This window comes from Brachypodium distachyon, chromosome 1, assembly GCF_000005505.3.
Source record: "Brachypodium distachyon strain Bd21 chromosome 1, Brachypodium_distachyon_v3.0, whole genome shotgun sequence".
NCBI lineage: Eukaryota > Viridiplantae > Streptophyta > Magnoliopsida > Poales > Poaceae > Brachypodium > Brachypodium distachyon.
In genome coordinates, this window is record NC_016131.3 from 47,602,233 (window position 1) to 47,624,988 (window position 22,756).

Here is a 22,756-nt window from a genome sequence, read left to right on the forward strand (position 1 = left end):
TGGAGTAGAAATCCTTATCTGAATCTCAGTTTGTATATTTTGGTTCGACCAGATTCACGGTGGTACTCTTTTAAATCTCAGAGCATGGTTAGAAATACTTTTGACGCAAAGGACAGAGAGGAACCTTTTGAATTTGTCATCGCAAACGAAAACGAGAGAAGCTTCCCACTATTTTCTAAAGTAAGGTCATGTTCACCTGAAGCGCAATGGAGTAATAGACAAAATGAGGTGTGACGGTCTAGTAAGTTCCAAGTGATTGCTCAACGATGGTGCAATGGAATATTTCGGTAGCAAAATATGCAAATTCTCAGAAACCCGATTGTGACAAGGACATGTTCTCTGCCACTCGGCTGATACTTCTTTCGTGTTGGCATTCACTTCAGCATTGACTGCTTTTCAGAAAGTTCAGTGGAACCAAGAACGTTCAAAACTAGGGCAGTGTTGACTGCTGACCATTGATTCAGCCCTGCCTCCAATTTTACGGGTCCAGAGAAGCACAATTAATGAATAATGTATTGGTAGAGAGTAGAGAAGATTGGAAGGACTGACCAAGAATCTTCAAGCCTGTTCCCCTCGTAGAGAGCAAAGAGAGAAAGTGACGCAGGTGTAAGGACCAGTGCTGACCGAAGAAAAGAAGCACGGCCGCACAAGGAACAGTTTGCCATTTAACCAAAGCAGGAATACATACGTGGTCTCGAATAAGATTCACAGGGAATAAGTCGTGTAAAAAATATCTAAAGCAATCGTCAACGAGTTTTATATTGATTTATGTACACGTACAACGAGATTCCATGGAACTACCAAACACTGGAAATGGTCGCTCTCTTACTTTGTGCTCTTGTAGAGTGCGTCGATGGCTCCCTGAATATTGGAAGAAACAGTATATCATTTAGCCAACTGATGGAGATTAGCCCAAATTGGGGAGAGCGTTTGATATGGCATCTAACCTGGTAGTACTTGAGCATTTGTGGTCGTTTCTTCTTGTATGTCGGGGTGATAAGGTTACGCTCCATATCAAATGGTAACGGGTCAAGATGAATAGCTCTTATGAACTCAAAGCCTTTCAGCTGGCAGGGAAAAAGAAATGGGAGAATTGTAAATACTAACCCAAATGAAATGTTGAAGTATTTCACTAAGATGGGCACTTTACCTTCCTTTCCTTTGCAATCTTTGCGAGTTCTGCAAGAAAATGCTCCTTAGTTCTCGAGTTCTCGCATAACTCAGCCAAACTTCCAGCAATACCGTTGTGTTCAGCCCATTGTTCAAGCGCTTGTTGGTTCGGGTTTATAATAGCAACAAGATAAGATTCAAAACTGTTCCCATATACCCATATCTGAAATTGATCAGCAGAAACATGATAACTGAAACAAATGGCGAATACAAAAAAAAAAAAAAGAGCAGGAGATTATTCATGTCTTGCATGTATGCCATATTAACAGATGTGTACTGCATTGTTCTCAAATGATAGGAAGCAAAAGGAGAATAGAGGAAAACAAACACAATATAACTTTGAGGGTAAGCAAGTATTTTCATTCCCACGTATAAGATTTATGCAGATTTGAGTTGTATACCCATAACAAGATGCACTAATTGTCCTTCAATATTCAATTAAAGTCCGCACTACTTGCCAAGTCAATAGTGAGTAGGTATTTAGTATTTACCGAATCAACCTCTTGAAGTACACCGTACACGTTCTCTAGATTTTCCACTGCAACATATTCTCCCTGTGAAAGCTTGAATATATTTTTCTTTCGGTCAATGATTTTCAAGGATCCATTTGATTGCCACTCACCAACATCCCCTGCATTATTATTTGACTTACAGTCATCATCTAAAATATAGCAAATTGTGATCTCCAGCTATGTAAGAACGTGAATTGATACTTCCTGTTGAAGTTAGGGATATAGCTAACCTGTGTGAAACCATCCATCAATCATGACTTCCTGAGTTAGATCCTCTCTTTTGTAGTATCCAGAGAATAGAACACTTCCCTTTACGCATACCTCCCCACGAGGAATGCTTGACAAAGCATCATAACCCATTTCTGAAACTGACTCAAGGCGGACGTCCACATGTGGAACTGGTGGGCCAACAGTCCCAAGCATGGAGAAATCATTTGGTATTGCAACAAAAGATCCCGCACAAGTTTCCGTGAGTCCTAAAATGAATTTGCAAAGTCATATTAAAACTGCGTGTGTCAACCAATAATATGTGCAATTTGCATGAAGGGATTGTGTATATTTGGTAAAGGAACATAAACATCAAAGATGCATACCATAGCCTTGAACAACATGTGCACATGTCACAACCCTTAAAAATTCTTCCACCGCTACAGCAAGAGGAGCCCCACCAGACATGATAACACGTAACCTGCCACCCAGTCTTTCTTTCACCTTAAAGATAAACCATTTAAGCACTATGTTAGGACAAAAAAATTGATGACATGTTAGGAAAATAAATACACATGAAGTTGCACTGAAATTTTCTTTTCTATCTTAGAACATATAAGCTTGCTCTTGAGTATCTAATTATACCTTGCTGAAAACTAATTTGTCAAAGAATGGAGATGCCTTCTCATGTTTAAATCCTTTCCTCATGCTGTCTAGTTTCCTGAGATTTGGTAATAACTATCAACTCAGAAATTCTATCACAAATCATGAATACTACAAAATGAAGGGAAAGCAATGAACCAGAATATGAAAGGACATAAGAACAACATAAGAATAAAACATGCAGCCATACAAATCAAGATTTGTGTAACCCTCCGAACAAATCTCGCTGTTAATCATGTGCAATCATTTTCTTAAAAAAATTAATCATGTGCAAACTTACAGCTTGTATGCAAGATTGAATAACGTTTTCTTCAGAAAACCACCAGCAGAAATCTTGGCTGTAAGACCTACATAAAAAAATGCATTGAAGCTATTCATTACATGCCTCCATCTCTATGAAGTTCAATAGCAAGTAGATCAACCACAAATTTATACGTTTATGTTTGATTCCTTGTGTACAGTGTACACCTATTGAACTTTTACTATAAAAAGGACCTCTGCAGCAGCCATCCAATTTTATAGTATGGTATCCTCAACTGGCTTCACTGAAAGCGAAGTCATTGACAATGTAATTTCTTTTTGTCAAACCTATGATTGTGATGAGTTCACCGCATACACAATTTTATGGATGTTTTCTTTAGTTTCTGTTTGGGTTTCATATCTAACCTATGATTGTTGTTCTAATCAAACTAACATAAAAGTATAATATCTACATCATGTTCACATCATCAGTAGAAGAATACCATACTTTAGAGAAACTTAATCAAATATACTTTCTTAACAAGATATGCAATAAACACATAAATTGTTAAGCTAAATGACAAAACAACTGATGGTACGTAACTATCCAATTATGTTAACAATTAACATCTGGAGTTTACCTGAATATATTCTGTCGAGTACACGTGGAACAGCACAAAATACCGTTGGTCTTAGTGCTGCAATGTCGTCAACTAACAACTTAACATCCTACAGATGCATGACACATTAATTTTAGTAAGCGCCTGTTGACCACTTAAAGGTAAATAAGGAGAATTCACAAAGCATACCCCACGCCAAAATCCAATTTTCGATCCATGAGAAATGAACACTTCCTCAAACATTCTATCGAAGACATGGGCTAGTGGAAGATATGACATATAGACATCATCTTGATCAAACTGCAACAACAAAGTGGAGAGCAAACAAACATGACTTGTATGATTCATTGAAGCATATAACAATGATTATTTCCTTTCATAATATATAGAGAATCTATACTTACAGATTCACCAATAGATTGGATTACAGAATCAGCACCAGCCAGGTTAACAAGAAGACTTTCATTTGATATCATAACACCTTTAGGGTCTCCTGTTGTTCCACTCGTGTACATTATTGTACAGATGTCGGATTTTGTTTTCTCAGGAAGATCAACATGATGGTCTCCACCCTACAAAAAATGTAAGACACAGCAGTTTATGTGTAAATGCACAATAATTCAATTGCCTGCCACACAACTCAGAGGCTGTACATTATGAATGGAATGAACTTCAACTGCTTAGTGCTCTTAACTACATAGTCTTGAACTATGTCAGTAAAAGGATAAGAGCATTAACAAAATTTCCATTCTTCGTTCTACAACATGCTATTATAACATTCATGGATCATATAAATAACTAATGTGTTATATGTAACATGACATAGCCGTCAGACCTTTGCAGGGAATATTAACAATCTACTAGACAGATCCAGGTCTAGAAAAGAATAGTGTATTTTATACACATATAATTACATAAACATAAGGCATACTGTATTTCATACAAAAATCAGTGAACCATGGACCAATACCATTATTCCTTCTACATGTACTCCCTCCGTTTCATAATTCTTGTTGTGGTTTTAGTTCAAATCTAAACTAAAATGACGACAAGAATTATGGAACGGAGGGAGTAGTATATTAGAAACTAACAACAAGCGCAATATCAAGTGAGACAAAAGAACACAGTACTTTTACCATTCTGTAAAACTAAAAATAACGTTGAATATATTTGTTAGAGGAAGCTTCTCATGAAGCACCTCTTTCCATAAACTTCCACCAGAAAGTAGAGTAGAAAGTAGCTAGCTGAAAACCAAAGCTTACCAAGATCAGGAATTCCTCCCATGAGAAAATGGAGAGCCCATGGTTTTTAGCTTCCTCTTTTTGGTCATTTGTGACTCCACCGAAGCTGACGATCGCTGCAAATGAGATAACAAAATAAATATAAATTCCACAATGATGAGCCATCTAAATGATCCATACATTTTTTTGAAAGTTATCCATACTAGTCCTCTATTCTACTCCCTCCGTTCCATAGTTCTTATCGAAATATTACATCTATCTAGACGCTTTTTAGGAATAGATACATCCATTTTGGGGCTAATTTGAGACAAGAATTATGGAACGGAGGGAGTAGAAGAAAAGGATCCATACTATGCATAGATCGGTAGAACTTACTTTTCAAATACTTCGAAGTGGCATGACATGTTTTCAAGAGCTGCCATAATAATTGAAAGCATTAGCAAATAGGGGAAAATGAAATCCAAAGCAAATAGTATATGCAATATTCCAGAAGAAATTTACAGCACTAGCACTACACGCACATCTCTTCCTCCCAACAAATTTCCTCCCTCCTGAGATCATGTTTTGTTGTTTTGCATCTGGCCCTATTGGTCTATTGGACTGCCAGGACCTCTCAGCGGCTCGCTGCTGATGAATCAGAGAACTAGCCATCCCAATATTTGATAATAAGATCTACGCGAACCTAGAACCGACCAGCCATCTCAATCAGTTGCGAAAAGCAGCGGTGAACGAACCTCTATCCCCACAAAAACGAATATGTGAAGCTAATAACCTGCAGCGCCATGGTGGGGGAGCACACGGGCATCGCCTGCAGCGAGTCCATCGCACTCCCCTTTCTCTCGGAATAGACCGCGCCGAAACCATTGCAGCGGCGGGGGTCGGGGGGTGAGAAGAGCTAGCGGCAAATCGCCGGGGAAGGGTTGGGCGGGGAGACGGCGTCGCGCGTGCGCCGGAGATGCCACCGGTGTTCGCCGCCGGTCGAGTGTGAGGCCGAAAGGGTCGATCTTATTGGGCCGAGCCCATATAAGGCCGAAGCTAAGATGGCCGGAACAGCTTCCTTTTTTTTTTGAGAATGCGATGGCCGGAAAAGCTTTGTTGGACTGAAGAAGCAAGACAAGCTTGATTAAGCGGCCTAACTAGCTTACGCTCAAAAAGAAGGCCCAGCCCAAATAATCCCCTTTCTGTTCCACCCAATTTAGCCTCAAAATGATTCTAAAAAAAGCCTCAAAATCACTCAAACAGAAAACTAAGCCTCGATATGAATAAATTAGCCTGGGCCATAGGTATCAAAGTTTGAACCCTAAAAAATTACTCTCTCAGTCCCAAAATAACTAATTTGAATTTGTACGGACTCTTCTACAAATCCACGTCACTTATTTTAGGACGGAGGGAATATTAAAGTTGAAACACTTGAACCTTTTTAAAAAAAACTAAGCGATGACCAAAATATCTATCTTATCCCATCAAGTAACGAGTTTGTTTATTTAACATAAAAAGGCTAAAAAATACAAATGTATGTCGCTTCTTGGTGATTGGACAACAAAATATGCATTATTGCCCTAAAAATGTATTATCAAATGGAGTCATGATTTGTTTAAGATGGAGTCATGTGTTGGTCATTACCTCTCCAATCTTCCTCTCTTCCACAAACGCAATCTGTACTTCGGCATGGCATGTGATAAACTCCACTGCATTAGCACCTGGACAAAAGGGCAAGTACAGTCGTTAGCAAAAACTAGCAGCTAGCTTGCAAGTGAAGGTGCAGATTAGCACTCATGTTAATTTCTTTAATTCTTCCAGCAGTTAGGAGTACTAAAAAAACATATGTACCAAGAGAATCGTAGAGTGGCACGCAGCAAACTCCAAGGGCATTGCAGGCCTGCATACGGGTAGTCGAATTAATTATACATCGTTGCAAGGCCAAATTATGCATTAATTTGAAAAGACTGTGCTGCGTTTATTTGTTTATTTTCGATTATTTGTGGAGATAAGTAGATTCTGTATAGATATGGTTTAATCACCTCCATGCTGATGATCCATTCCGGACAATTTGCTCCGTAGATACCACCACGTTCACCCTGCAAAAGGTAGATGATTGATCACAGGTTGTTTCTTCAAATACTCAATACGAGAGAAAATTATCGTTTTAAAAGGAGTTAATTAAAGGATGTGGAGCTAGTACTTTTCAAACAAATGAGAATAGGTTTTTTCTTTCTTGACCACATATTAGTTTTCATTGGGGTTGGGTTGGAACGGAAGATTCAGCATCTACAAGGCGCTGACTGGTCAACTCCTGCAGGGTATGGGCTGGTGGCTGGTCAGATCTTCGCGAGGTTCTCTGATAAAGAATTGGCTACTTGAACAAGGAAAACTTCAAGGGTGGACTTTCTTTGAGTCCAGACAAGCAATATTCATGCGATAGTGTATATTTTACATCTGATTATAATTTAATCCTAACTTTAAGGGATAAGTCTGCTAATTAATTTTTTGCTGAAGCAAATTAATCAAGTAGGGCCCAAAGTACCTTCAAAACTTAAGTGAAATTTTGAACAATTTTTTTAAAACTCGGTACAAAAAATTATCATAAATCAGCGACACTTATTATGGATTGGAAGAAGTAGCAAGCTTCTATTTGCATAGAAGCGGAACATAAGGTGGTCGTGACTGCAGTTTGGCTGCGTGCCCACCTATATGTGTTAAACAAATAAAACCTTGCTTCAACTTCAAGCTAGAGCGGTCCAATAATACTTCAGAGTTTCCTATATGTATGAATTTTTTTCCATTTAAAACGACAGCTAAGTAACTATTTGTATCCAGTTTCCATGGCGAGCTACCTAGCTATCTCAGCTTTGGGTTGTCATTTCGCAGCTATGAATTAGACCATGCATCCAGCCTTGCAGCTAATTGACCAATTAAATATGAGCAAGATATGCGAAATGTACATATACATACATGATCATGTTATACCATATTAATTGCTAATAATTTAACTTCGAACGAATATGAGTTACGTTAATGAGTACACTTGCAATTTTCTTTGCCCATGTTGGATGCATGAAGTAGTACTATATACTCCATCACCCTGATCTATGGAGATATATATGCATGCACATGATGAGTTGACCCTTGACTATCGATCGATCAACCTAATTATCCCAGATTCTAGCTTAATTAGTATTGGAGGTAACTAATCTTGGTTACATCCTGATCACGGTTAATTAAGCAAGGTTATTATAGGCACCTGTTTGACGCCGGATTTGCTCATGGAGGCGGCGAGTTTCATCACGAGCTCGTAGACTTCCTTGTAGGTCATCCAAGCATAGTCACCTGCCTGCATCAATCGCGGAGAAACGGCAAGAACAACAAGATGCGAAATCAACAACTTTTGCTTCTCTAATCGATCGAAGGGGATGAGAGAAAGAGTACTATATGAGCTAGCTATAGTTAACTATATCTAGTAATTTACCTTGCCGTCGATAACTGCCCGGCGACCGAGCATCGGATTTTCGGGGTACTTGTCCACCGAAGCGCTGCAAGATAGAGATTGATTAACTGCAGCTTATCGGTAAGTTCATAAATCCATGGTTGCCGGTATATAGTTTTTTCTGCTCACCGGAATAGATCCCAGCAGCAGTGGATGCCGGGCGGGGCCTGGAGGAGGCCGGCGTCCTTGGCCAGCACGTTCCGGTACGCCGGGCCGGCATTCGCCGTCGCCGCTTCCGACTCCACCAGGAACTTCATCGAATATCTCTCTCGCTCTCACGACGACGACGAGATCAGGGAGGGCGAATAGTAGAGATACGACGAGATCAGGTCGTATATAGCTGACTATCTGCTATACGTTGGTAGCAGCTGAGAGAGAGAGATTGGAACATTATATAGGAGTCGTTGGCAGACGTGGTGACTTGTTCAAGGAGTTCCTTTAAATTTGGACGCTATTGACAAAAGTTATCTTTTAATCGAGACATTGATAGATGTCCGATCGAGATTTTCTAGTCTCTCCTTCTGCAGTTAAATGAATCTCATGTTTAAATCCGGTGGTTCTTATATGTAATGTAACTTAGAAACAGTAATATCTCAGTCATATGAGAAATGACAAAAACGTTAGCTTTAATGAATTCTTCTAAAGTAAAACAGGCTGTGCTATAATTTACATTTAGGTTGGCAGAGATGATTTTTAATCCAAAGTCAATGATGCTAGACGTCTTACGTACCATGCCTATATATCCTGATTCTCCCCACCCGGCCCACCCAAATCTCAAGGCAGATACATCGATCGGATGTCTCAGGTTGTGACTTAGACATAAGTAAATCTCTGACACCTTTGAATTGGTACTTGGAAAGGCTTGCGTTCTTTACATTTCTTACTAGTACGATGTCCGTGCGTTGCCACGACCTATCCCACCATTTTTCTTGTGCCGATTCTTTCTCCGCCCGTCCCATTCCTAGCGAGGAGTCGCCGGCTCGCCGCTCACACCGAGCCGCAGCCGTCCATGCGCGCCTCTGCCCACCCGCGCCGTCGTCGCTTTCTCGGAGCTACCGCCGCTCGCGCGACTCGCCTCCCGTGCGCGCCGCCGCCGCTCTCCCCCGATCTGCCCCTGACCGCGCGTGCCGCTGCTGCAGCCTCTCGCGCCCGTGTGTGCCCCGCCCGTGCATCGCTGCCGTGTCCGTGTGGGAGCCCATGGGGTCTGGGTGGAGCGTTGCAAGCCTCGATTCCGGCTAGAACGGGGTCTACGAGGGTCCAGGTGGGCCTGGATGGTCGCGGGGAAAAGTTGTCCATGGCGCCATGGCGGGCAGCCGCCGTCGGTGCCGGAATAGAGGTGAGGCTCGGAACCGTGGTGGCGGTCGGCGGACGGTAGTAGAGGAAGAGGAGCCAGCACAGCGAGCGGAGGAGGAGATTTGGCAGCAACAGAGGCAGTAGGGGGCGCGGCGGGGAGGAAGGCAGGAGGAGGGTGAGGGGGAGATAGGAGGGAGCCGGCGGCCGTGGGAGGAGCAGTGGAGGCAGGGCAAAATCCGTCTGTAACGTGGATTGTGGGTTGATTATTGATAAACATAAGGGCTAAAACGCAAAATTGTCTGACGGATGACGACCAAGGAAGCACTCCTTCCTTTATTATTATAATAATAGGCTAGCAAACTGGCCCGTGCGTTGCTACGGTGAGACAAACATTTGTATGGGAAGAACGTTGCCACGACAATTCAGGTTTTTCTTTCCTCTCATACTTTCTTCCACATAGCACTGCTATAGCTCCGATCAACTATCATCTCGGACGTTTTCCAGCTTATTTAGAAATCTATTACTTCCTTCAAGCAGAATTACTTGTCACTGATTATTGTACTAAATCCGGAACAAGTAATAATGGTCGCAGGGATTACTGTAAGTTTTTTTAGCATGATCTATTACTGTAAGTGAATTGACACAAAAGACCCCACATCCTTTGCAGAGTTGACAGGCCCTAAAATACAATTTTAGCTCTACTATGAGTTCAGCAACAGAAACTATATATGCGGAGAAAAAGCAAGAGGACAACGCATGTACCTTACCTTTACTGACATATAAATGGTTTGCCTTGAAGTTTCATCAACAAACAAAAGGCCCAACGCCTGGCCAGCCCATCCCAACTCCTGACCCCTACTCTCCGTCTGTCCATAGGCTAAAAAAAAAATCTCCGTCAGTCCGCATCCCGATTCCATCGTGTCCCCGATTCCATCCTCCAGCCACGACCCTTCTCCTTCATCTCTCCCCAGCGGCGGCGCTTCTTTCTCTCCCATAGAGGACACACACAACACGCCATGGCCTCCCAGCACGGATCCAATTCTGCGTCGAGGCTGCTTCGCCTTCCTCCTTTTCTTCCTCCCGCTCGAGGCTGCTTCCTCTGCGTCAACTGGTCCGGTGCCGCCGCAGCACAGCAGACCGCGAGTAACACCGGCACCGCCTCCCTTGCTGTCGAGAAGCCATCCCCGACCCCGATTCCCTCGTGCAGATCTGATGTTCGCCGCCTCTCTGTGGGCTGCTTTTTAAGGGCGACCCCGCCCTAGAGCGCGGCAGCAGCGCGGGCGGACGATGCCCTCGGTGGGCTGCCTTTTCGAGTCGGTGCTTTCTTGCGGGATAACTATATGGGGCGATCGTGCGGGGGGGTTCTTTTCTCGAGCGGATTCTTTTTCTCGAGCGGATTCTTTCGAAGCCGTGTGGCATAAGGACGAGGTACGGCGACCGTCACGGCGTCCGTACCATCATCACCAACTCTAAGGAGACGGCGGCGCTGGGTCACGGCAAGGGCGGGGCAGCGCCCGGTTAGTCTGCCGCTGGCTGCTGCTGCTGCTGCGGCGGCGAGGGCACGGCAGGACCGTAGCGGCCGGTAACCCAGTGGGAGGCAGGGCGAGATGTAGCTCGGGAAAGATTTGGGGAAGGAGATGGAAAATTGCAGAAAAATCCAGTTTTTGCAAACAAACCCAATTCCGTCCGCAACTTGGATTGCGGGTTAATTTAGTAAAAACCGAAGGGCTAATATAGTACAGTGTCCGTGCGTTACCATGGCCTCTTAAACATGTGCACGTGAAAATTCATGTTTATACAAAACATAACAATATAATTGGATATTCAATCAAAATGATCTCGGGGCCGATGCTAGCAGCCGCGGCCACAGACATGGCACCCAGTCCACGCCGCCCGCCGGCCGTGGCTGGCGTCAAAGCACGCGGTGGCGCAGTGCACGAGGAACCGTGCAGCGGTGTATAGCGCCGATCAACCCTGGATCCATTTGCTCGTCTCTTGCACGATAATCTAATCCGGCGCCGACACGTATCGAGAGCGGTCACCACAAGGAGGTGTTGCGCGGGTAGATGAGTCGGCATTGGCGGCCCGGGAAGGCAGCGCTGTGGGAATATGAAAATGAAGGTTCGATGGAGTGTAAGGAGACACAGAAAATCAGAACATGCATGGAAATTGATGCACAGCGGACGACGACGAAGGAAACCTTCCTGCTTTTATTATTAGAGATAGATAGATAGATTATTATTAATATTAATATTAATAATATTATATTATTATATTATATTATTATTATAGGTAGATTATCAAGTTACAAATTTAGTCATACATAACCTTTTCCTATCTGCATTGATAAATAGTAGCGCTGCTGAATTTCTTTAAAAAGAATCTCAGCCTTAGCAAAACCGGAAAAAACGAGAGGACAGTGTCCATCTCAATTTCTCAAGAAAAAAAGGAAGAAGGTGTGCAGTAGCGTACATCCATCTAGCAATCTTTTATTTGAAAACTTGTTTGATCTTTTTCTGTTTCCTTCTCTCTCCCTCCTTCTCCGTGTCAAACATGCCGAGTTGGAGGCACAAGTGAGGCTTGGTGCAAGTCAGAGCCAGCATCGACACGGAGGCAACACCAAGGCAAGGTAGAAGGTTTTAGTGACCATAGCCATTGGATCAAGATCCCAAGGTATTAAACTACAAAATCAGACTGCGGGTTAAAAGAAAATTGTGAACAAAAGACCCCCTAAATATTAAGAAGTGTGGCATAATTAAGGCCTCTTCAAAAAGCATAAGCAAAGCTCGCAGCACGTTTAAGTTCAAGAAAATTTATACTCCGTGTTAAAATTCCGTACAAGCGAAAAACACCAATCCGTGCTCGGTATCTTCACAAATTGACATATCGCTTGGCATATCTCTAGGCTATGATAACCATATCTCATAAACAAATCAAGAATCTGTTCCGATCTTTTTTTTTCTCAAGAAATGCCACTAGCCTGCTATGTTGCGGTTGGATGAAGGGATGCCATGCAATATCCTAATAAGCACATGGGTCGCAAAAGAAAGAAGGAAAATGTACATGACCAGCTGGTCGATATCTTCGGGGTTTTTTTTTGCGACGTATATCTTCGTATTTTACGGAAGGTGTGGGCTTGTTTGGTGAGAAGTTAATTGATTTCCACGCAACTAAATACCCTGCGTGTGCCGAAGAAAAGTCTAATTACACGAGGAGACTTTCGCTGGCATCTTGTCCAGCAAGCAAGCGGTGCCAAAATACGGGGCATGTAATTTGTTTTTTTTTTTCGAGAGAGAGTATGTAAATTCAACGAGAGAAACCACTGGGCCGGGACAGGGTTAGCACGGGAAGCCTAGGATGCGCCCATTTGGGGCTTTCAGAAAGCCTAGATTTGCCTCGGCCCACAGCGCCTGGGCATGCATCCTACTGTAACTAAGGCCTGCTAAAATTAAAAGTAGGCCTGGACAGGGCCTCCGTCGGCGGAGCCATATATGCCCTTTGATGGCGTTTGAAACCCCCTCTAAAAAAAAAGCAGATCGATGCGTCGTCAATTCGTCATGGTGCCACCGGTGGGTGGACTGGACGACGTCGTTGCTGCAGTGCAGTGCACCGTTGCTAGGGGCTGGATTCAATTGATGGGGATTGGTCAGATGGTACGTGTCGATGGGGAGGATATATACGGTATTTAGTTAGAAGGAATGTTCGGTTTGGAAACGCCAAGATAGTGAGATCACGTCTACCGGTAGCTTGAAACTGAATCATTTTGATGCGAAATTTGTTTCCAGGCGGCAGATAGTGAGAATGTACGAGAAAACGATTAAGCTCGACCATCCCTTCCTCCACACCTCTTGCTTGTTTGCCCTGTTCTTTTTTATAAAATGTTCTAGGGCGTGGTTATTTTTCGGTTGGTCTGAATTTTAAGCAAAAGAGTTAAATCTAAGTTGAGCCATGATAGCTGTTGGATTAAGATCTATATGTAATCTTCACTCCACCTCTCTTAAGTGCAGTTGTTTGATTAAGGTCCAACGGGCAAACAAGTCGACTGATTTGTAACTAAAATCAGACAACTAATGTATAGCAAAACGGAATGTTCCATGATTACAGAAAAATACATTCATATCTAAAATATCAAATAAGTGTATCTACGGTTGCCCATTCTTCGCAGGTAGATTGTCGGCCTTGTCCTCCGCCCCTAGCTACGCCGGTGGATGGTGGTATGTAAGAAGTCCTTCGTATACCGGTCGGGGTTATAGTTTTTCTCATGTACATGCCTTGAAAGATCTTCGACTGTCGAGGATCGGTGAAGGCGAGACAATGGTGGCGGCAGGATGGATTATGTCTTCCCGACGTGCTTCATACTGTTGGGAGACGTGTGCAAGACTGTGTGGTTCTATTGGAGGCAAAGCTCGGTGAATGACAGCGCTTCGTGGTCGAGATGGTCTTCTTTGCTCCCATTCCCCTCCAATTCGTCTGTCAAGTAGATTCCCGTGGCCTCCTGACGACTTTAGTTGGTCGTTAGTTTCCCAGCATGGGTTGCACCGGATGCAGCAGATGTTGTCACTGGTCACGCTTTAGTCATGTCCCTTGGAAGTCTCCTCCACTAAAGCAAAAACTTCGTGGTTAAGTTGGCATCAACTAGCCAAAACGGAAAACGACATCATAACAATATTTTGGAACGGCGTGTCGGCCTAAACATTTCCAACATCTTAACAACATTTTGGAATGCGTGTGCAAAAGCAAAACAATACGGAGTACTTTGGAATGTGTTCGAGAGGAAGCAACATATCTATGGCAGCATATAAAGCTTGTGAACTGATCTTTATTTATTTCCAAAAATAAAATAACGAAACAAGATAGGGATAGCAATATTAGTCCTGGCAGCTCCTCCCAAGAGAAAAGAAGAAGAAAAATATGTGCCGAGTTAAAAGCTTTGCGCGTCTTGTCAAGTTCTTATTCGACACGGCAGCACGTACGTGAAACGGCCGGACCGGTCGATCTGTCCATGGATCTGCTCAGTGAATCCTGCAAAGACATGAACATAATTCTACTCAGTTCTCCTGTATATATACACATATGTTGTACTCCTAGATAACGTACCGAGAGCAGTCGAAGCCGGGGCCGGTGGGGATGAAGGGGCGCGCGCCCTGCTGGCCACAGGCGGCGGGGAGCCCCTCGGCGCGGCCGGCGTCGAGCTCCCCGGCGACGAGCATCTCGGAGAGCAGGCACCCGCAGACGGCGCGGCGCTGGCGGGCCGTGCGCGCCAGGCCGGCGATGTCGGCGAGCGCCCGGCAGCAGTTGGGCGGCAGCTCGTCCTCCAGCCCGCCCACGTACGAGATGCACTCGGCGAACGCCGTCTGCGCCACGCTGCAGTCGCTCGGGTCGTGCCCCGCCTCCGCGCCGCCCAACAAGACCGAGAAGACGGCGGCGGCGGCGGCGAGGGAGAAGAAGATCGTGGCCGTTGATTGGCGGCCGCGGGCTGTCGGCGTCATGGCGTTGGCTGCGATTGGTGGTTGTTCCTGCACCTGTAATGGGATGCGCGCGACGTGCACCGGCCAGCGGCTCAGGACGTGCTTAATTTGGGGGTTATATAGGACTGACGGCTGGCATGCGCGCGCGCGGAGATGGAAACGCTTCGTTAATTCTCTGCGGGATGCATGGAGGTGCAGGATATATCAGATTATCATCGACGATCGGATTGGTTATCGAGTGATTTTTTTATTTTTATTTTTGGAAAGCAGTGATCAATTGCGAGATCTTCTGCTTTGGGGTTACGGTGTACCGTTTCCTTCCTTAAAGACTTCGGTTTTACGCGGGAGGTCGTAAATGCGAAAATAAAACACGGCCGTTTTTTTGTTTTGGGGAGAGAAAAAGAAGGAGAAGTTTTTATTCCTTCAACATTGGCACGGTAGTAGCTGTTGGGCTACCGACTGGCACAACTCTGACTATCCAGTACTAGACCATAGAGGGCCTATCAGGCCGGCCCGTCCCGCACTGTTGCAGGTTGCAGCACATCACTAAATCGAGCCTAGTCCTGGAACCAAATCATATTGATTATCGACTATTATTTTGTTTTGCTATCTTAGACTTGAGCTTTTCTTTTTGATCGGGATCTTAGACTCAAATTCTCGTCGTGCTTTTAGTTCAGGATCGGAGGGAGTACCATGAAAGCCGAGCAGGATGTAATCCATACCTATTCAAAATCAACTCAAATAAACCAGTGAACCTAATAATAGAAGCAAGTTTGAACCGATACGTACCACAGTTTGCAAATTTCACATCGTCTGCTCAGGGAAAGCATAAATGAGGGAAACCGAGTTGCCCAAATCACTAACAGGAAAGCATGACCATGCAATTTTATAAACCTTTTCAACAAGGCAGAATACAGTGATCACCAAACTAACCCCGGTTCATCATCAGGTGGCCTGCCCAACCTTGTTCTAAAAGAAGATTGCTACTGTCAACTGAAGATTCAGGTTACTGAAGTTTCAGCCTTTCAGGCACATCAATCATATACAGAGAGACTCAGAGAGCGCCATCAGGCTAAAAAAAGCATCACACTGCAGCAGCAATCTGAAACTGATGATAGATCCCATACTCTGAACAACATAATGCCATCATCATACATGTGCTGATCTTGGAGTACTTACAATCTTCACCCTTCGGTACCTATCCCGTTCAAGACACAACTATCAGTAACCCAAATTCATGTTACAGGTGACCATGTCCTTCCCTGCCTGATCAAGAGGCAAAATCGATCTAGAACGATATAAAGTCGAATTACAACAACTGGTTAGGTGACATGCTCTGAATCAGTCACGTTATTTCTTTTCATTGCTGATGAAATTAAGAAAATCCTCGAATAAACATCTCCCAAACTATCATTCATCTGAACATTCGTTCTACATAATAAACCTCTAAGATTGACATGCTAAGACGCATGCATTTGGCTATGATACCCGCAAACTTGAGAATCATGTTCAGCATAGCAACCAGATTTATTCTCCAGCACAATAGTAACATAAACATACAAGCATATGATTACATCTCAGAACGGACCCAAGAGCAAGTTTACCCTGCCAGGTGGTAGCAACCGCTCAGAAATCGGAGCAGCGGCCGCCGCGCTCCCAATCGCCGTACCGCGTGGGCTCGGGCCCCCGCGGGCCGCCGATCTCGCCCGTGGCCTTGTTCACGTCCGGGCCGCCGCCATCCTCCTCCTCTTCCTCCTCCTTCTTCGCGCCAGCATCACCGCCCTGCGCCTCGTTCGCCTCCTTCACGGCGCTCTGGGTCTCCCCCTTCTCGGCCGCCGGGGCCGGCGGCTGATCCGCGGAGGAGGAGGCGGAGCTGGAGAGCGCGAGGCCTCGGAGCAGCTGAGGGGGATGGGAGAGGCGGGAGAGGGCGGGGGCGGACGCCGAGGCGAGGCGGCGGAGGTGGTGGTAGTTGGCCGCCATGGCTTCTCTCTGCCTTGCTCGCCTCGTGTGCGAGAACAAAACGCGGTGCGGGAGACGGCGGCGGTGCGGCCCTGCGGTGCTCTCAGTGGCCACGTAGCGGTCAGGCCTCGTATCGTACGCACACCGAATCGGCCCAACCCAGTCGCATGTTGGGCCAGCCCAAAATGAAACTTGTTTTAAAAAAAACAGTTTTTCCGCCCGGCTGGCACTGAAGAACGCGGAGATTCAAAGGCCGGAGCTAATTGTGACAAATTCTTTCACTCAAAAACATTTATGATAAGTTCTAAAAGATGGCTTAACTTTTCAAGTTTTTTCTTAAAATCGTTTTAACTAATAGAGATCCCATCTTTTATCTGGTCCGATTATTTGAGATCGGATGGCTATGATTGGAAGTCTTTCAATGTTTTTACCTGAAATGTCCGCGTTTCAAAATTCAAATTTTTTGTACTTGTCATTGTTAATCTCTCTACTCGTAGTGCGAAGTTGGCTCATATCTATGTGCTAAGTTGTCTCAACGGTTTAAATAATAATCAATAAATATGTCAACATAAAAGTGGCGTACAATAGGATAAGAGACACTCAAATATGAACATAAGGATGTATTGTTGGATCAAGAATTGTCCATATGTTGCAGCTGCATCCCCGACATTCAAACCGGTGATGAAGATGCTACCACCGACGGCCAAGACAAGCAAGCCCGTCGGTGGCGACATTTACAACATCGACTGAAATCTTATGGGAATGTTCAAAAGATCAATCGATGGTGTCAACTACAATGGGCTCTTGAGCTCACCCTTAAAAAGTTACTGCTAACGGGTCTTCTTGGCCAAACCCACCGGTGATCATCTGTTCTGTTGCAATGTCATATCTCTGTGCCAAGTGTCTTCATCCAATGACGAAGGAACGTGAATCCATGGCTCTGTTATAGTTTAAGGCTGTATCACACTTGTGTTGCCAATTTACTTTAGCAAGACAAGTGAACTGAGTCTAATTCAGGTGGTTTGGTTCCTTAATATGTAAACTGTCCATCCAAATTCAAGTCCTAGACTTGATATGGGACTCCCGACTTTTTTCAAAGCTTAACCGACGGTATTTTTTTGGTGGTGATCCCCTATCAACAAAACGAGGCGATGGACTTGGCTTGATGATCCACATAATCCCTCTTTTTAAATCAATTGTACTGTACGGCGTAAGCTGTTTCGCTAGGTAATAAAGTTGGTCTTGCAAAGTCGCGGTAAAATCAAGTAATTCGGACTATTATTGAGATTGAATTTCGAGCGTCGATCGGCGGCAACACGTGCCCGGCGGTGCTGGTCGATCTTTGCCCCAGTCCTTCCCCCCCACCCCCAACCCACCCCACCCATCACCAAACAACTAAAACAGAGAAGCGTAGTGGCGATCGAACAAAGCGCCATGGATGATGATGGCCAGTTGCATGACCCCCAAAGCCAAAAGCTGCCACTTGTGCCAAAAATGGCCAAGTTGCTATTCGACTCCATCCGTTGGGTAGCTCGTCGACCTACACAGCCCTGCAAATGCAATGCAAGTTGGTAGTACTGTATATAGGAGTACTACAGCAGCAGCAGTAGTACAGGGCAGCACTCTATCCCCTCCGATCGATCCATCGGCGTACGTGTCTCCTGCTTGGTCGATCCAGCGGCGGCTGCGCGTGCGTGTAAAAAGCTGCTCTTTTCGATATCTAAATTGTTGTCGAAATATTACATGTATATATCTAGATGTTTTTTAATAATAGATACATTCATATTTGAACAAATTTGAGTAAAAAATTTAATATCAAAGGAGTAGCAAGCAGCAGGCAGAAAGAAAAAGAAAAAGGAAAAAATAATGGCTAGTGGGAGAGACAGCTGATTGTCGACGGCCGCCCGCGCTCATATATACCGGCCCTCGCTAGCACCGGAGATCGGAGGAGCAGTGCCTGCCCAGCGCCCACCCAGGCTTCCCTTGTAGAACAAAGAAAAAATTCTCACGTAGCTGGGCTCCCGTATACGCGCGCCCGGCCGGCCTCCTCCACAGCCAGGTAAACGTTCGTCCAATGGGTACATAGATTAGTGAAAATTCTATTAGAGGTGAGTGGATGCGTGCGAGCAAACGAGCGAGACTGATAAAGGATCCTTCCTCTCTTTGACATATCCATGCAGGGCAGGACTCGACCGCGCGGGGCCGGCCGGAACAAGAGACCTATTTTGCATCCATGATTAATCTTTTCTGTGTTGATTTAACTATACAATAAGCTCAATAGATGCTTTCCTGTCAAGTACCTGTAAAAATATAAAACGATTTTTTTTCCAGATAAAAAACACGGAGTACAAATGAGCATGGCTATATTTTAGGCGTCTGATTTTTAAGGAAAAAACTTCAAAATAGTCGCCGCATCAGAACGTGTTGTCCTTGGTTAAGATTCGATGATCAAACACGTCCACTGATCTCTGACTAAACTAAAAAAAAGATGACTTCTTAATAGCAAAACCGAAAGTACTCTTCATAATTTTATGGAACAAATATAGACCTAAAATTATTCTAGTTTCAGGTTGCTTCGAGTTGAAGATGTACGCAAAATCCTCAAAGCACTAGAGCCTTAGGGAATATCTACACTAGTAAGTTCTTTTCCTTTCTTCTGGACATGCTTAGCAGTGTAGATACTCCCTAAGGCTTCGGTCGTATTGGATTGTTGTGGACATTTGAGAATCGTTGCATGCAAAAGTGCTAAGCATGCCCAACCTCCCCAGTGCCTGACACCTCCACCGCTCGTGGCTGCCTCGCGATTCGGACACAGCTGCCATTTTCCCCCACGCCTGATTTTTCATCCGCGTTTCTCACCTGTTTAATCCTTCGATAAAGCTGACCTCCCCTCCTGCGCCTCTGCTCCATCCAGAGCACCTCAGGCCTACATTGCTAGGATGTAGCATGTTACCGTTGCCGGCCGGACGCCCGTGACCCTTCATTATTTGGCGATGCCGACGGCGACACCTTTCAACACCCCCACCCCCTCAGACGATCAGCGGCTATGGTGGTGGACGAGCCGTACTGGTGTCCTTTCCCGATGGTGAGGTACCTCCTGTCGCCGGCCGCCTCCCACCGCCTGCCCTTAAGCCAGAGCATGGCGCAAGGGTTCATGGCTCCGGGCGTCCCTCTCTCCTCTTCAAAGCTGACCACCGCATCTTCCGCGCCATTGCGTTCATGTGCCACCATGGCATCGATGTCGACGCCGTCCCAGGAGAGGAGGCGGCACGGGTCGGCACGGAAAGAGGGCGCTGCAGTGGCGCGTCCCAGGAGAGCAGCAGGCCAGGGCAACGGGCCTCGGAATGCTGAGGTCCAGTCGCCGACGGCCACGAGGTTCCTGTGGGCGCGGAGGGATGCCTTCCTAGCCGCCCGCCGTCATCTTCTTCCGGCAGGTGAACAGCGGCGGCACCACGTCAATCGGCTCAGCAAAACAGGTTCTTCCCGCTGAGCTCGGAGTCAGGGGCCTGGTTCGGCCATTGCTACATACCCAGGCACTGCCTCGTGCTCCTGATTGGCAACGGCCAGTGCCCCATAGTCAATAGTGGAATCCCTTGAATGTTGGTCAGTAAGCTGCTGCAGATTTCTTGCAATTTGTGTTTGATTTGATTTCTGAATAATTTTTATTTCTTGCTTCGTCGTCGATGTTGCTGGCCCATCACCTGTTTGTGATAATGCTTATGAGGGGCCTCGTACTAGTTCTTATGTTGTTTATTCCTACTAGATGTTTGTGTAATTACCGAGTGGTTTTGTTCAGAACTTGATCCCCAAATCTTCAGTTAAGATCAGACCACATCAGCCCCGACATGGCGGACCTCACGGAGCTGTGCCTCGGCATCCTCGCCGACGAGTGGACGCCGTGACGGTCTCGCCCTCTTGGCGTGCAAGGAGACACCCAGGCAACGTGCTCAGTCGTGAGGAATTTGCAGGTGCAGGTGCCGGCCGGCATCGGCGTCGAGCAGAGCGTTTTGGGGATGAAGAAGCACATGGATTTTGTAGTCGCAATAACTTCCAGTGTTGCCTTTCGTTTGGATCTGAAGATAGTGCTTGTTTGAAGGGGAAACATCCATCAGGATGATACCTGTGCTTAGGCTGCTACTTGCTCTACTTCATTCTTCTGGACTTGTCTGCTTTAGTTATTGATGTGTACTACTTTTGTTCTTTGGTACAGGTCTGGTACAAGGATTAGAGCATTATACTTGTATAATCGATGAATTCAGGTTACCGAATACCGAGCACAATTTTATTGAGATTACTTTTGTCCCTCGGATTACAATTTTAATCGATGAATTCAGGTTCCCTCGGAGTAATCATAATGCTCTAATCCTTGTAATCTCAAAAATATATATATATTTTTAGATTATACTTGTATCGAAACACGAGAAATAATCATAACGATTCTTATATAAAAATCAATGATTATATTTGTATCGAGTCTTTTCCGTCCTAGTTACCGATCACATCTTTATTGAGACACCGATTCGACCTTTCAGTCCTAGGTACCGAGCACATCTTTATTGACTGAGGCACCAATTCGAGTACCGGAGATTTTTTTTTTCGAGATTATAATTGTACCGAAACATGAGAAACAATCAAAAATTCTCGAATAATGAGATTCTTCTGCCCTCTGGATGATAGAAGTGCACGCACCTAAATATCCAGTGGGGTAATAGGATGAACCTGTAAAGTGAAAAATGCATTCCAATGGGATGATAGAAGTGCATGCACCTAATATCCAGTGGGTAATAGTATGAACCTGTAAAGTGAGAAATAATGGATGCTAATGGCTTGTTTTCCTGAAGTTCAACCTTCCGTTTGCAAGAGAAACTGTTTCCGTTTGCAAGAGAAACTGTTTGCTGAAGCCTGAAACCTTCTGGGCGTTTGATGAAGCTGCTGTTTGATGAAGCCTTAAGTCTGATGTTTTGTTGAAAGAGCTGTTGTTTTCTTGTTTTGCTATTATGTAGTAGTACATATTACGGCTAAACCGGAATAAATGTGATTGTAATTATAAAATTGAATGAATGTTACCCAGCTGTCATTTTTGTGTCTCCATGGAGCCAATGTTACGTAAGTGTTACTATAGCATATAAAAAGAAATCTTTCATTGGAAAATAAATTTTGTCGTACTAGGAACCGAGACTCTTGTCCTAAGTACCGATAGAATATTTATGGAGGCACCATGAATATCAACCTGGGGTACCGAAATTATTTACGAGGACACGAGATACTAATTTGTTTAGATGCGAAGTCTTTCTCCTAACACTGAAGATTTACCTAACAATTTTAGCAGGTGCCAGCCTTTTGATCCCGGACACCGAATGCATCTTTAACTGAGGTACCAGCCATTTGATCCCGCTCACCGAATGCATACTAAAATTTTAGCACCAGTTCATGGGTAATGGCGATCCTTCTATCCACTGGATAATATAAAGAAATGCAATTAGGTGTCCAATCAGTGTGAACAACCTCTGTACAGTGATGAAGAATAATCCTTTTGTCCTTCGTATACAAGCATGTGGAGGTGTTTTGTCCACTGAGTAAATCTTTCTCTCGTGCATCTCCACACCGTAAATCAAAATTAGAAACAGTGGGACACACACTGAGACCATGCCACGCTTGTCCTCCATGGAGTCTGCCTGAGGGGAGCAGACAGTCACGGTTGATGTGTCATGGGAAGGCTGAGGGACCGATGACATGAACCTGCTGTACCGACTAGGGTACCGATTAGATGAAGCTGGAGTACCGAACGACTATTCCGAAGTGATCCTTTTCCCCGTTGGATGATACATGTATTAACTCAAATGTCCAATGGGTAATGAAGAAGCACTCTTTTGCCCTTCGTGCAAAAGCTGGAGTACCG

The 22,756-nt window shown here is 44.7% G+C and overlaps 3 protein-coding genes and 1 non-coding gene across 4 annotated transcripts; 1 reads left to right on the forward strand and 3 right to left on the reverse strand.

The window, feature by feature from the left end:
• Nucleotides 1-625: 625 nt before the first annotated feature.
• LOC100830299 (long chain acyl-CoA synthetase 4) lies at nt 626-8,508 on the reverse strand. Its single transcript, XM_003564249.4, has 19 exons — nt 8,267-8,508; nt 8,120-8,183; nt 7,895-7,984; nt 6,675-6,731; nt 6,484-6,532; nt 6,277-6,353; nt 5,029-5,068; nt 4,675-4,769; nt 3,817-3,984; nt 3,602-3,712; nt 3,434-3,521; nt 2,833-2,899; nt 2,535-2,610; nt 2,276-2,393; nt 1,913-2,158; nt 1,662-1,801; nt 1,151-1,333; nt 948-1,067; nt 626-861 (listed from the first exon to the last, which is right to left on the reverse strand). Exons 1-19 carry the CDS (start codon nt 8,392-8,394, stop codon nt 826-828), a joined length of 1,953 nt encoding a protein of 650 aa, XP_003564297.1. The 5' UTR covers nt 8,395-8,508; the 3' UTR covers nt 626-825.
• A 5,709-nt stretch (nt 8,509-14,217) lies between these two features.
• On the reverse strand, nt 14,218-15,169 carry LOC100829760 (non-specific lipid-transfer protein Cw18). The gene is made up of 2 exons (XM_003561025.4): nt 14,528-15,169; nt 14,218-14,452 (listed from the first exon to the last, which is right to left on the reverse strand). The coding sequence occupies exons 1-2, from the start codon at nt 14,917-14,919 to the stop codon at nt 14,443-14,445; spliced, it is 402 nt and encodes a 133-aa protein (XP_003561073.2). The 5' UTR covers nt 14,920-15,169; the 3' UTR covers nt 14,218-14,442.
• Nucleotides 15,170-16,156: 987 nt separating this feature from the next.
• Nucleotides 16,157-16,958, reverse strand: LOC100830605 (succinate dehydrogenase assembly factor 4, mitochondrial). Its single transcript, XM_003564250.4, has one exon. The coding sequence runs from the start codon at nt 16,876-16,878 to the stop codon at nt 16,525-16,527; it is 354 nt and encodes a 117-aa protein (XP_003564298.1). The 5' UTR covers nt 16,879-16,958; the 3' UTR covers nt 16,157-16,524.
• A 2,502-nt stretch (nt 16,959-19,460) lies between these two features.
• On the forward strand, nt 19,461-19,561 carry MIR5200A (microRNA MIR5200a). The gene has a single exon (NR_127134.1). It is a non-coding gene; the product is annotated as a microRNA MIR5200a (primary transcript).
• Nucleotides 19,562-22,756: the final 3,195 nt, after the last annotated feature.

Bases quoted from the DNA above. Each gene is read 5' to 3' on its own strand.
- LOC100830299 (XM_003564249.4), bottom strand. From the start codon at position 8,394: ATGAAGTTCCTGGTGGAGTCGGAAGCGGCGACGGCGAATGCCGGCCCG. The intron at 7,985-8,119 runs GTAAATTACTAG...CGATTGATGCAG, and splicing joins GGGCAGTTATCGACGGCAAG to GCAGGTGACTATGCTTGGAT. The intron at 3,985-4,674 runs GTAAGCTTTGGT...CATTTTTTGTAG, and splicing joins GGGAGGAATTCCTGATCTTG to GGTGGAGACCATCATGTTGA.
- LOC100829760 (XM_003561025.4), bottom strand. From the start codon at position 14,919: ATGACGCCGACAGCCCGCGGCCGCCAATCAACGGCCACGATCTTCTTC.
- LOC100830605 (XM_003564250.4), bottom strand. From the start codon at position 16,878: ATGGCGGCCAACTACCACCACCTCCGCCGCCTCGCCTCGGCGTCCGCC.